The following is a 13,275-nucleotide window of genomic DNA, read 5'->3' on the forward strand; positions in this document are numbered from 1 at the left end:
TTCCTTATTAAGACCCTTTTTTGGGGGAAAGATGGGGTTTCTATTGAATTTTGAAGGTGCATTTTGATGAAGTGTTCGCAGCCAATTAAAGAGCCCCATGATTTCGAAACGCACCTGAATCTCAAGAGTGATTTCACAGGCAATCTTGTCAGTATTTGTGCAATGATTGCTTCCGGAAGATGGTGAGATTGGTGACTGCTGCTTTCGATCTCCATTGCCAAATCTTCAATATATGTTTCGAGGGTTTTGTATTTGAAGAGGGTTTTAGGTGTTTGTCCGTATTTATTTGTATTTGAAGAGGCGTAGGATGGATCTTTTCCTCTAATTTTTAGGGAAGGAAATATGGTTGCGGACTCTTTTTTTTTTTTTTTTAATTCAAAATATGGTTGCGGACTTAATGGCTAATGACTCGGTCCAGAGTCCAGACTGGTGTTCGTCTATTGCTTTATTCCCCTAGATTTTTGCCCAACTTGTGTCATTATTGTTTTAGAGATTTTCTCCTTTAAAATTACGAATTGATTATATTTAAATAAAATCAAATCGTATATTAAGAAATCAATTAGAATATTCTATTTGTAACTTTTAGAATACATTCAAGGTGCTTATCTTTGATTGTAAATTTATCATAGGAAAGTGAGGGATAACCAGAATTTCACCCTTTAAATTTTTCATTTCTTTTCTCTCATTTTCCTACTTGACCCTTACTTATTCTTAATTCTCACTATAAACGAGGGATAATATTATCACACCATTTTAGAGGAATAATATTATCCCTCCTTTGTAGTGAAAAGGAGTAATGAGTAAGGGTCAAATAGAAATGAGAGAAAAGAAAGGAGAGTGAAATTTTGTTTATCCATGATAAATTTACAATCAAAGAGAACCCACCTAAGAGAAATCTAAACAAATATTCCCAAAATGTGCGAATCAAATACCAATTGCAAATAACATTCAAAAGATATTGGAGTACAAATTTGAATATGTAAATATGTTGCGAATGCGAATCAAATACAATGATATTCACTCCAATTCAATTCGCTTACATCTCTAACTGAGAGGCCGAATCAAACAAACTAAATACTTTATTAAGTTGGATTATTTTATCAATTATGTTTTATATATCACTCTGACCTAACATCTCTGTAGAGTACACAGTTCAAATCCTAGTCCAAAAATTTTTAAAACGTGCAGAAATTAACATAATTATAAATTCAACTGATAACCCACCATAAAAAGAAATAGACTTTGAACCCAAACAACCGATCAATTTTGTCGTGGATTGACGGCGAAGTAGACTTAACAAATGATGATTCTATTGATAGCCCTCATTACTCCCTCTAGTCTAATTAAACAAATAATAATAAAGGGGTTAATAGCATGTAAATTCATGAAGTTTCTTTTTTTTGGATATTGTCTACTACTTTTTCATTTGTATATTAATCCGCCACTTAACAAAGTTTGCTTAATGTTTATGCGGTGACAAAATCCGGTCAATTTTTTTCTTTTTTTCAAGACCCTGCAAGATTTCAAATATCAGTAAAAAAATAATCCCAACCATCAATCAATAGATCAGAGTTTATTAGATTACCTTTTTTTTTGGGGGGGGGGAGATAAATGAGATAAATATGAACTAAAAAGAAATACACTCAAATGAATTCTTTTTCTACAATCTAAAAGTATCAGATGCCAAAGTAAACCGCCCAATGAAATATATATATAAGAAATAAAGACTAATTAAAGATTCTTTAAAATATTTTTAATAACACCCATGTCTCCATCGTTTTTAATGTTCATATGATGTCAATTTTATAGGAAATTGAGTGTTGGATAATTGTTTTATGTTTAAATTGTTTTATCTTGTTAAGTATGATACTTGTTCGTATTTTGGTGATTTTTAAAAAAATATTGATTTTGAATTTAGACAAATGGTCTTAATGAAAGTTGTAGATAATCATGATACAAGTTCTTAGGCACAAACAGATCGCAAATCGGAGTTTAGATGAGAAAGATATGGCTGAAACAAGAAAGTCGCATACAGCAGTGAATATTATCTGACGGGAATTTCTGAATTTTTGGGAATTTTCGGATTTTATCAGTATTTTCAAGCTCTGTGCTGTATTTTCCCCCTATGCCTATATATAGGTCCTTTTTCTATTTTCATATTTTTCAGTTCTAGCTTATAATTTTACAACTTTCGTAGATTAGATTTATTTTCTGCAAGATTCAAGATTCGAGCTGTTCATCCTGAATTCTTTCCGGATTTTATCTATTTTATTTATTTCAATTGCTTTCTTTTATTTATGCTTTTATTTTATTTTTTGATGTCTGACTAGTTCTTTTATCTGAACTAGAGTTTGTACATAATTGATTGAATATGTGTTATTTGATTTATTGATATCAATTTGCCCTCCAGCTTGTGATTCATGATTCCTGGTGCTTGATTTCTTGTGAATTATCTGGCCAATAATTTGCATGTCTAGCTATCCTGTTTGAGTCTTGAATGTGATAATTGTTCAGCTGATTCAGAAATGCATGATATAGTTTTGCCTTGAGTCTTGAATGTGATAAGTGAGCTATAGGAAGCTATTCTTTGTGTGCTATTTAGAGTTAATTTATTCATTTGAGTCTTGAATACGATAAGGGGTTTATTAATCTACTTTCATAGTTGTTCGTTAGAAAAGATTATGAATATTGTTGTGATCTTTCATCAGGGTGGATTAAAATTAGTAATTGAATCAATAGGTTGAATGCATGAGTTTGATTAACGATAGTACATTCCTAAGGTCAAAGTCTTTTATTATTTGAGTTTTTCTCCTGTTTTTATTTGCTTTGTTTTAATTTTAGTTTTTGTTTATCCATCATATTTGAGTTTGCCTGGATATTGTTAGAGTTTTATTAGGATTACTTAGAGTGATTTTGTTTATCAGTCCACGTGGATACAATACTCAGTTACTGTTTATTTGCTACAATTACACTGTATTAGTTGTAATTTTTATTGCTATAAAAATAGTGATCAATTTTCTTCCTACAAAGCCTACTACGTCATACTCCCTCCGTCCCACTTCAATTGACACTTTTTAGTTGGGCACAAAGGTTAAGAGTGTAAAGTAGGAGGGGTCCATTTATTTTATGCGTGTAGAGAAAGTAGGGACCACATACTATTTTAGGAAAGTACCAATTTAAGTGGGACAAATAAAAAAAGCAAGTGTGCCAATTGAAGTGGGACGGAGGGAGTACTATTCTGATAGAATTTTATTTATCTTTTTAGGGTTAATTCGCTCTAAATCCTTAAACTATAGTCATTTTCCGTTTTTTCCCTCAATCTTTGAACTTCCCATATAAAACCCCCAACTTTCAATTTTTCCTAATTTTCCCATAACGGGTTTTCCGACCAAATCCGGTGTCGGAATTTTCCTATGTGGCGTTATTCTTGCCAAATCACCGTATACGTGGCATATCACCCCCACCCCCACCCTCACACGTCACTCTCTCTCTCTCTCTCTCTCTCTCTCTCTCTCTCTCTCTCTCTCTCTCCCCTCTGCCCCCCGTCTGGCTCTCCCCCTCCATCAACTCTCCGGCGGAGCAGCTGAAGACCAACCACTGCCCAGACCTCACAGAACTCCCTCTCCTCCGACTCCGACGAGGAGCCGCCATCGACCACCGCTGTCCCTCCTTGGCAACGGCGAAGAGCACCGCCACCGCCTCCCTCCGTCTCTCAATCAAACTCCCGGAGACAGCAACCATGGCCGCCGCCGTCCCCCAGACCAGCCCTCAACAAAACTCAGCCCATCTCTCTCTCTGAAACTTCCGGTGAGCAACCTTGATAGCCGCCACCAAACTCTCTAGACCTCAAAATTGACTCCCTCCTCTCGAATCAGTCTGGCGAGCAGCCATGGAGCCGCCGCCGCTGACGACACACACCCACTCCTCCCGACGTTTTCTGGGACCTCCATCGGCTCTCCCTCTTCCCCCTTCCCCCATCGCCCACCGCCGGCATTTCCTCCCCCCTCCCTCTCTCTTCCACTCGATTTCTCGCTGACGAAACCCTAGCTGTCTGAAAACATGGGTCAGAGAGAAGGGTTCTCAGGTTGGATCTTGGGAGCGCGGATCCGGGAACTTGGACGGCAACCTGGACGATTGTGGCGGCGGTGGAGGAAGAGAGTTAGAGAGGGAGAGCCAGACGGCGGGTAGAGCAGGAAGGGGGATGGGGGAGAGAGAGAGAGAGAGAGTGACGTGTGAGGGGGAGGGTGGGGGTGGGGGTGGGGGTGATATGCCACATATACAGTGATTTGGCAAGAATAACGCCACATAGGAAAATTCCGACACCGGATTTGGCCGGAAAACCCGTCATGGGAAAATTAGGAAAAATTGAAAGTTGGGGGTTTTATATGGGAAGTTCAAAGATTGAGGGAAAAAACGGAAAATGACTATAGTTTAAGGATTTAGAGCGAATTAACCCATCTTTTTATGACGAGAGTAACTTGCAATCAAATCGCTCGGCAAAGGTTCTTGTCGGGACCGGAGAGACTAAACTTTCGATGTAGAGATGCGTTTGCAAGGAAGCTCTAATTTTCTTCATCCACAAAAGCACATCATCTAGTGCCTGATCATAGAGCTTAAAATTCGACCTTATTCCATACCTTCAAGGCGGTATCCTCTTTGCAGACCTTACGCAACACCCTATCTCCTAAGCATAAGATGATGGTGCTGTAAGCTATCTGATCTATTTCTTCCCGACTTAATTTCTTACTTCCATCAGTCTCGTTCTTCACCTTTGGATATGCTTTTTCCCCTTCAATGCATCGCCTAATCCCTGCTGGATTAGTAATGCACGCATCTTGATTTTCCAAAGGTTGAATCGCCCTTTCCATTGAATTTCTTCGCTTCAAAACATGCCCCTGACATCGTGGTGGATCGTTCCCACAGGCGTCACCAATTCTTAACAATAATCCAAATTGAAACGAGAAATCAAACAAGAATAAAATGAAGACTCGATTTACGTGGTTCGGTCAAGGTGACCTACATCCATGGAGGGTGAACTTTCTCTTTTACCTACAAAGATCACTCAAGAAAACTCGACTTGAGCTACAAAACCACCCTCTCTCTCAACCTTGCTGAAAACGCAGGGGTGTATCCAACTCAGAAGTTAAAAGATTTTGATAGATTTTTTATAATTTATTGATATTGATTCTATCAAATTTCATGGATTGTTTAATTCGATTTAGAGTTTAGGTGATTCTGTTAGATTGATTTATATCTATTTTCACAGACTTTATAAGTCTATAGATTGTTACAGTAATTCATCCTCATAGGATTTGGATGAATTGGAGAAACAGTATAGCCCATATGGGCAGGATCGATTGTGCATCTGGAGAAGATGATAGATAGGTTATCAGTTGTTTGGGAAATAGTGAATCATCTCAACTCTGTCAATGCCCTTAGCTCAGGGCTGCAATTTAACAAGCTCAAGTATGTGATTCTTCATCAGGATATGTGCAAATTCTTGGTTTTTTTTTTTATATATCTTCATCAGAGACTCTCTAGATTGGGAAAATCTTAGTGTTGTTTGCATTTGAAACTCTACATTTTTTATGCACTGAAGTTGAAAGAATGAGGCTTTTTTGTATAGAGTTTCTCTTGAAGATATACCAATAGGGATTTTTTCAATGAAATAGAGAAAATAGGATTTCATTTGGCTTTTTTTCTTATACTCGTCTAGTTCTTGCACTGTGCCTTCAGGAGCTAAAAAAACTTGCTCAAAAGTTTGAGAGAATTCTAGATGCCACAAAAAGTTTCGAGAAAGTTTTTGCAGGGGAGAGATAAAAAATTTGGAAATCACTTGTGGGATTGTGAGATTTGTGTAGAGAGAGAAATAAGTTTTTATTAATAAAGTATAAAATTTGTATAATTGAATTGAGTTATAGGTTGTATATATGGACGAGAGAGAAATAAGTTTGTTATTAAAAATTTGGGTTGGTGAGTCATTGATGAACACAATCTTAGGTGGATGTTTTGTGGATGAAGGCAGTATTAGTTATCATTTATATTTTCTTTTGATTTTTGATGAATTTATATACCTATACTTAATTATTGTCAATTAATAAAATTTAACTGGTATTTCAAGTATTGAAAATACAAAGTTGAAAATTATTTATAGATTCAGGTTCTTCATTGAATAATTGGTGGTTATTATTTTGAATGAAATAATTTATTTTCGAAAAAAATATCAATATTTTGAATATAAATATAAATTTGGAAAGTTCGTATAGGCTCGATTAAGCTCGTGAGCCTCAAAATATTCAACAAACAAAGTTCAGGATTCAATTCTATACTAAACAAACCAAACTTGAGCATACCCATATTCGGTTCGACTCGGCTCGATTACACCCCTACTCAATATATATTCAGCTATTTTTATTAAAACATGTGTCGTTATGTTCTAGAATTATTTTAATATATGAAGAGAGTATTAAATATTGAATATATTAATTGCTAAGTGTACTATGATGACAATTTTTTTTTTGGATAGGGTCAACATGAACTTCCACCACTACCCCACCACTAATAATACTTTATTTATTCTTATTTTTCACTTTTCACCACTCTCAATACTAATTATAACACATTTTCACAACTTCCAATAATAATTACTCCATCCGTCCACCAATTCAAAGCCTACTTGCCTTTTTGGTCCGTCCACAAAAACAAGGCCTACTTATTTTTTGTAAGTTTTTATTCATTATTTAATCAAAAAAGTCAAAGATTCTTTACAAAAAAGTGGGACCCTTTCTCCACTCAACTAATAAAAATACATTTTTTCTTAAAAAGTGGGACCCTTTCTCCACTCAACTAATAAAAATACACTTTTTCTTAAAATCCGTGTTTTTTCATATAGGCCTTTAATTGGTGGACGGAGGGAGTATAACACTTTTTCTTCACTATCAATACACTTTACACAACTTTTTCTTAAAACTTGTGCCTCCCTAAATAGAAATCTATTTCAGGGACGGAGGGAGTAAAAAGTATTGACAAACAAGAATGGGTCCCACATTAAGAGAAAAATTATTAAATATGTGTGTGGTATTGTCTAAAAATAAAAAGGACATATATTTGAAAAATGGGCCAAAAAGTAAAGACGTAAATTTGGGAGACGGAAGGAGTATACGTTAAAATGAATACTAAATCCATTAAAATGAATTGACCTATAATTTTTCTTAATCAATCTAAAAATATCTCCCAAAATAAACACTCCACTGAAAGACATAATAGACTAAATGGATCAGAGACCAAAGGTTCTTGCGAATATTTTCTTCATACATAGCCTACTTTATACTCCCTCCGTCCCTAAAATAACTTTCTCTTTTTCCATTTTGGGACGTCCCCCAAATAATTTTCTCTTTCTTTCTTTCCATTTTTGGACACCTATCCCACCATTAATAATACTTTATTTATTCTTACTTTTCACTTTTCATCACTCCCGATACTAATTATAACACTTTTCACAACTTCCAATAATAATTATATCACTTTTTCTCCACTATCAATACACTTTACAACTTTTCATTAAAACCCGTGCCGTCCCTAAAGAGGAAGCCATTTCAGGGACGGAGGGAGTATTAACTTTGCTAGCAGTTTCTAGTGCTGATTGGGCCAAAGCATACAAACTTTCACTAAATTTTAATTTTACCAATGAACTAAATATTCTTCTTTAAAATAAACAAACTTTCAACTTCTGTTAATTTTTGACGCCTAAAATTTCTTTAGTCAAGATCGATGTACTAAATGATATAGTTTGATATGCCACTAAAATTTGACGATTGTGCCAAAAATAAAATATTGGTGTAAGCGGTATTTTCAATTCATGTGCAAAAATTAAAATTAAGTGAAAATTCGTATATCTAGACACAGTTACCCCTCTTGTTAGGGAGGGGAGAGACTAAACTTTCGATGTAGAGATTCATCGGAATGGAAGGTTTAAGTTTCTTGATCCGCGAAAACACATCGTCATCCTGTGCTGGATCGTCGAGCTCAAAAGTCGAACCACGAACTAGCCGAATCTCCACATCGTCGACTGCGCTAAATGGGGCTACAGAAGGAAGAATTTCACAAGGCTCGTAAACAACAACATCCCTCACTTTCACCCAACAATCCTGCTTCATTACCCACACATCAAAGAGCGTTCTCACGTTATAACAAACAACGCTAAGGCATCCCTCGTTGAGGCTCAACGACAACGTCGACTCACATGGCAGCTCCATCACTCCAAACTCCTCGCTCTTCAAGTCGAATGTAGCAATGTCGGCAGCATACCATCCACCACTCCCGCCCCTCCTCTTCCTCAGCCAGTGAAGCTTCCCGCTCGCAAACTCCGCGTCACCGTATATTAATTCGAAATCACCATACTCAGTTACTGTTTTCCATGAATTCGTGCTTGAGCTATAAAGTTTACCCACCCACCGCTTACGACTAAACAAAACAACAAACACCTTGTGTGCATCGCTCGATTCGTCCCAACCGAACCCGTAACTGACAATGGACCAACGCATATTGTCTATTACCAACTGCGGTAATTCCTTCGAGATTCTGGTAGCTGGATTCCACAATATAAAACGCCCTTTCTCGAGATTAATGCAGCAGCAGACGAGCCCATTACAGCAACCCACGATAAGAACCGGGGACCTCCACAGTGTATTCATCCCGTCATCGAACAAGTTCTGAGATTTGTTAAGAACGAGCCTGTGATGGGCAAAAGATGCGTTTTTGGACGAAGTTTGCAGGTGGGTTTTGATGAATCGGTCGCTTCCAATCAAACAACGCCATGATTTCGAAACGCATCGGAATTTCAAGAGCGATGTCACCGGAAGTCTTGACAGTATTTCTTCGACGATTTCTTTAGGAAAAAGGAGAGATAGCTCGCCGCCGTCGGTATCCATAGCTGACATGAGAGTAACAAACGCTGATCGTGCGAAAGAAAATATGCAAATTTTATTTGTAAGAATAATCAAAATTTATCTCAAAACATCAAACCTTCGTATTTAAATATTGGAACAAACGCTAAATTCTTCTAACACAACTAGGAAACCAAAGCTAAACACAACTAGGAAACCAAAATTAAATAGGAAAATATTAAAAGCAAGAGAAGAGATATGCATCAGATATTTTTAAAAGCAAGAAAAGAGATGTGCATCAGATATTTACTATGCATCAAATACGTTCCGTATTTAAAAAGTCGAAACAGTCCCTAAACTATTCTATATAACAAAAAATAAATAGGATGAAATATTAAAAATAAGAAAAGGAATATGCATTACATACGTATGCATTAGAGGGTTTCGGTTAGATTTGATCTTAGTGTTTGTAGGTTTGTAATTTGAACTACTATTTTTCTTTTTTCTTTTAGATCTTTTTTTACTAATTATTTTTTATAATCGAGGCCCATATCAAAATCGGACTAAACATTTTCCCCTTGGTTAAAATTTGCCTCATCAGATAAATTGTTACATTTTTTTTTTTGACATTTTAGGGAAAATTTAAGATTATATATGTATTAAAATTAATAAGTATGTTTGAGGATGTATGTTACATTTTGTTGCATATATAATTAGTTAAAAGAGTGTGTTTCACATGTTAAAATATGATTCTTTATCAAATGAACTTCATTATGTATATTTTATATTTGATTTATAATGCAGGTTTACAAATGAAATAGAAATTTCGGTACACAGATAAGAATGTAGGAACAGAGTTTGAGAAACAAAATAAAAGAAGAAAGGTAAGTAAAGTGTTGGTGATGTGTGTTTGTTGAAACAGAGATTGAGCTTAGTTTTTATTTTGCATATTTCGCTAATTTATCCTTTTTCTTATATCAAACACTATTGGAGGTGTCGTTTGGTTTGAGTGATAAGACATGATTGATAAAATAATTCATTTTAATTCTTAATCAAGTGTTTATTGGTTTGCATGATTGGGTCCGTGATTGATAACTCAGCCCGCATCTAATCATCCAAATGAGTGATTATTTAATCATCCCTCAAATTCTATCAATCTTATCAATCTCATCCACCTCACTCTTATCAATCTTATTGGGTCCGTGATAGTAATACGCTACGTATTAATGCTCACGTTAGGGAGAACACGAAACTCCGGCAATTCTTACGATCACGCAAGGAAGAGCTCAAGCAAATAATTTCATAGCATAAAAAAGAACAATAATGTTCCCTTCTTCTTATATAGAAGCTAGGGCAACAAAAGTAATAACTTGGAGAACAAGAAATAAACTATAATCTAGCCCTAATCTATGGACGATACTAAACGGCCCATAAAAACAAGAAGTAAAGAAATAACTAATCAAGATAACGGTTGGGCTTTCGGATTGCCCGACGAGGTCTGCTCCGGGCTAAGCTTGGGCTTAGCTCATCATGTATACTTTGTTGGGCTTCTATTGGCGTATCAACTCCCCCATCCTTTGAAACCACCTCGTCCTCGAGGTGAAATTCTGGAAATGACTCCCGAAAGGAAGCAAGAGGTTCCCAAGTCGCCGCTTCTGGAGGAAGGCCGTCCCATTGAACTAATAACTGGGGTAAGGGAGTGCCATCACGATAGGTGGTGCGAGTAGCAATGACGACCAAAGGGACCAAGGTGGGCGAGCCATCAGAGTCCACAGGGAGGTGAGCGATGGGAGTTGAATCGGACCCGACGAATTTCTTGAGGAGAGACACGTGAAAAACCGGATGAATGCGGCTGCCGTCAGGGAAATCGAGACGATAAGCAACAACGCCAATGCGTTCCAAGACACGATATGGGCCAAAAAACCGTTTGGCTAATTTGGGAGCTGAACGACGCGCCACAGAAATCTGGCGATACGGCTGAAGCTTAACCCAAACACGGTCACCAACATCAAAAGAGACGTCACGACGATGTTTATTTGCCTGCTGTTGCATGCGATGCTGAGCAGAGGTCAAAGACTCCTTCAAGACTTGTAGTAAGCGATCGCGCTCTAGAAGCAAAGTGTCAAGGGCATCGACAGAAGTGGAGCTGGGCGTGTAACGAGGGATAACCGGCGGTTGACGCCCGTACACTGCTTGAAATGGGCTCATGGAAATACTAGTGTGGAAACTGGTATTATAGTGGAACTCGGCCCAACCCAGATAATCCGGCCAGCGTGTAGGGTGATCGGAAGTCATGGCACGAAGATATTGCTCTAAGGATCGATTGACGACCTCAGTTTGACCGTCGGTCTGGGGATGATAAGCGGATGTGTGCTTGAGAGAGGTGCCGCTGAGTGCAAACAATTCGGACCAGAATTTACTAATGAAAATTGGATCACGGTCAGAGATGATAGTGGAAGGAAAACCATGTAGTTTGACTACCATATCAGTGAAAAGGCGAGCCACCTTGCTGGCGGTAAAACCAGCAGGTAAGGGACCGAAGTGGGCGGCCTTTGTGAGACGATCAACAACCACGAGAATGACAGAATAGCCATGTGATACCGGCAGATGAGTGATGAAGTCCATAGTAAGCTCATTCCAAACCAATGCGGGAATGGGCAACGGTTGCAGCAAGCCGGCTGGAGCAGTGGTGAGGGACTTGATTTGTTGGCAGGTCACACAAGCTCGCACAAAATCCTCGACGTCGCGGCGCATTTTGGGCCAGTAAAAGAGAGCAGAGAGGCCGACTAGGGTCTTTTTAACTCCACCATGACCGCCAATGGGAGAGCAGTGATACTCCTGTAAGAGTTGTTGCCGAAAGTGAGGAGATGGGGGAATAAAATATCGGTGGCGATAAGTGAGTAGGCCGTCAACCACAGAATAGTCGGGAGGTAGGAGGCCCTGCTGGAGTTGCTGGTGGTAAGAGAGCAGCTCAGAATCCTCGGAGTTGGCGCGACGTAATTGATCAAGGAAGGTGGAAACTGGTACACTCTAAATTGAGAAGCACGAAGGAGAGACTGATGCCGGGATGACGACGGCGAGTGGATACTCCGGATCAGCTGCAGGGGCACGTGACAGGGCGTCGGCTATGACGTTATGGGACCCAGGCTTGTACTCGATTACAAAATCGTAACCCAACAACTTGCGAATGTAACGATGTTGGTCCGGTGTGTGAAGTTGTTGATGGAGGAGTTCCTTCAAGCTGTGGTGATCGGTCCGAATGACAAAACGACGGCCCAAGAGGTACTGACGCCATTTGCCAATGGCTTCGCAAAGTGCATGGAGCTCTTTAATATACGTGGAAGCACTCCGGAGACGAACGCCTAGTTTTCGGCTGTGATACGCAATCGGGCGGTTGTCTTGGAGGAGCACCGCACCCAGCCCCAGGTCCGAAGCGTCTGTATCAATCGTGAAAGACTTCGAGAAGTCGGGGAGCCGTAACACAGGAGCCGAGATCATGGCCTGTTGTAAGGCAGTAAAAGCAGAGGAGGCGTGGGTAGACCATTGGAAACCGTCCTTACGAAGCAAGTCCGTAAGAGGAGCAGCAATAGAGGCATAGTGCCGGATGAATTTGCGATAGTATCCTGTCAGCCCAAGGAAGCCCCGCAATTGTTTCGCCGATTTGGGTTGTGGCCAATCGAGCATAGCTTGGATTTTAGTTGGGTCAACTCTGAGTTCGCCGACACTCACTATATGACCCAAGTAAGCGACGGATGAAGTGCCAAATGAGCACTTGGAGAGCTTGACATAGAGGCGGTTGGTGCGAAGGCAATTAGAGCACTGCAGATAAATGCTCAAGATGTTCGGACGCAGAGCGACTGTAAATAAGTATATCGTCAAAGAAGACGACGACGAAACGACGCAAGAATTTCTTGAGAACGTAGTTCATAGTGGGCTGAAACGTAGATGGAGCATTAGATAAGCCAAAGGGCATTACTAGAAACTCATAATGGCCGTCGTGAGTTTGGAATGCCGTCTTAAAAATATCTTGATTGTGCATACGGATTTGGTGGAACCCGGCGCGCAGATCCAGCTTGGAGAAAACGGCAGAAGTTCCCAGTTCATCAATGAGTTCGTCGACAGTAGGGATTGTAAATTTGTCTTTAACGGTCACCGCGTTCAAGGCGCGATAATCAACGCAAAAGCGGAAGGAGCCATCCTTCTTTCGAACCAATAGTACTGGGGATGAAAAAGGACTGTGGCTGGGGCGTATAATGCCCTGATCGAGCATTTCCTGGACCAAACGTTCCATCTCGCTCTTCTGGAAATGAGGATAGCGATATGGGCGAACGTTGATCGGTTTGGAACCCGGATCCAGATGGATACGATGGTCAAATAGGCGATGTGGAGG

General features: G+C 39.1%; 1 protein-coding gene across 1 annotated transcript; it reads right to left on the bottom strand.

Moving 5' to 3' along the window:
* Positions 1–7,870: 7,870 nt before the first annotated feature.
* LOC131018234 (F-box/kelch-repeat protein At3g23880-like) lies at positions 7,871–8,930 on the bottom strand. The gene has a single exon (XM_057946958.1). The coding sequence runs from the start codon at positions 8,928–8,930 to the stop codon at positions 7,896–7,898; it is 1,035 nt and encodes a 344-aa protein (XP_057802941.1). The 3' UTR covers positions 7,871–7,895.
* Positions 8,931–13,275: the final 4,345 nt, after the last annotated feature.

The sequence above is a fragment of the Salvia miltiorrhiza genome, chromosome 3, assembly GCF_028751815.1.
Source record: "Salvia miltiorrhiza cultivar Shanhuang (shh) chromosome 3, IMPLAD_Smil_shh, whole genome shotgun sequence".
Taxonomy (NCBI): Eukaryota; Viridiplantae; Streptophyta; class Magnoliopsida; order Lamiales; family Lamiaceae; genus Salvia; species Salvia miltiorrhiza.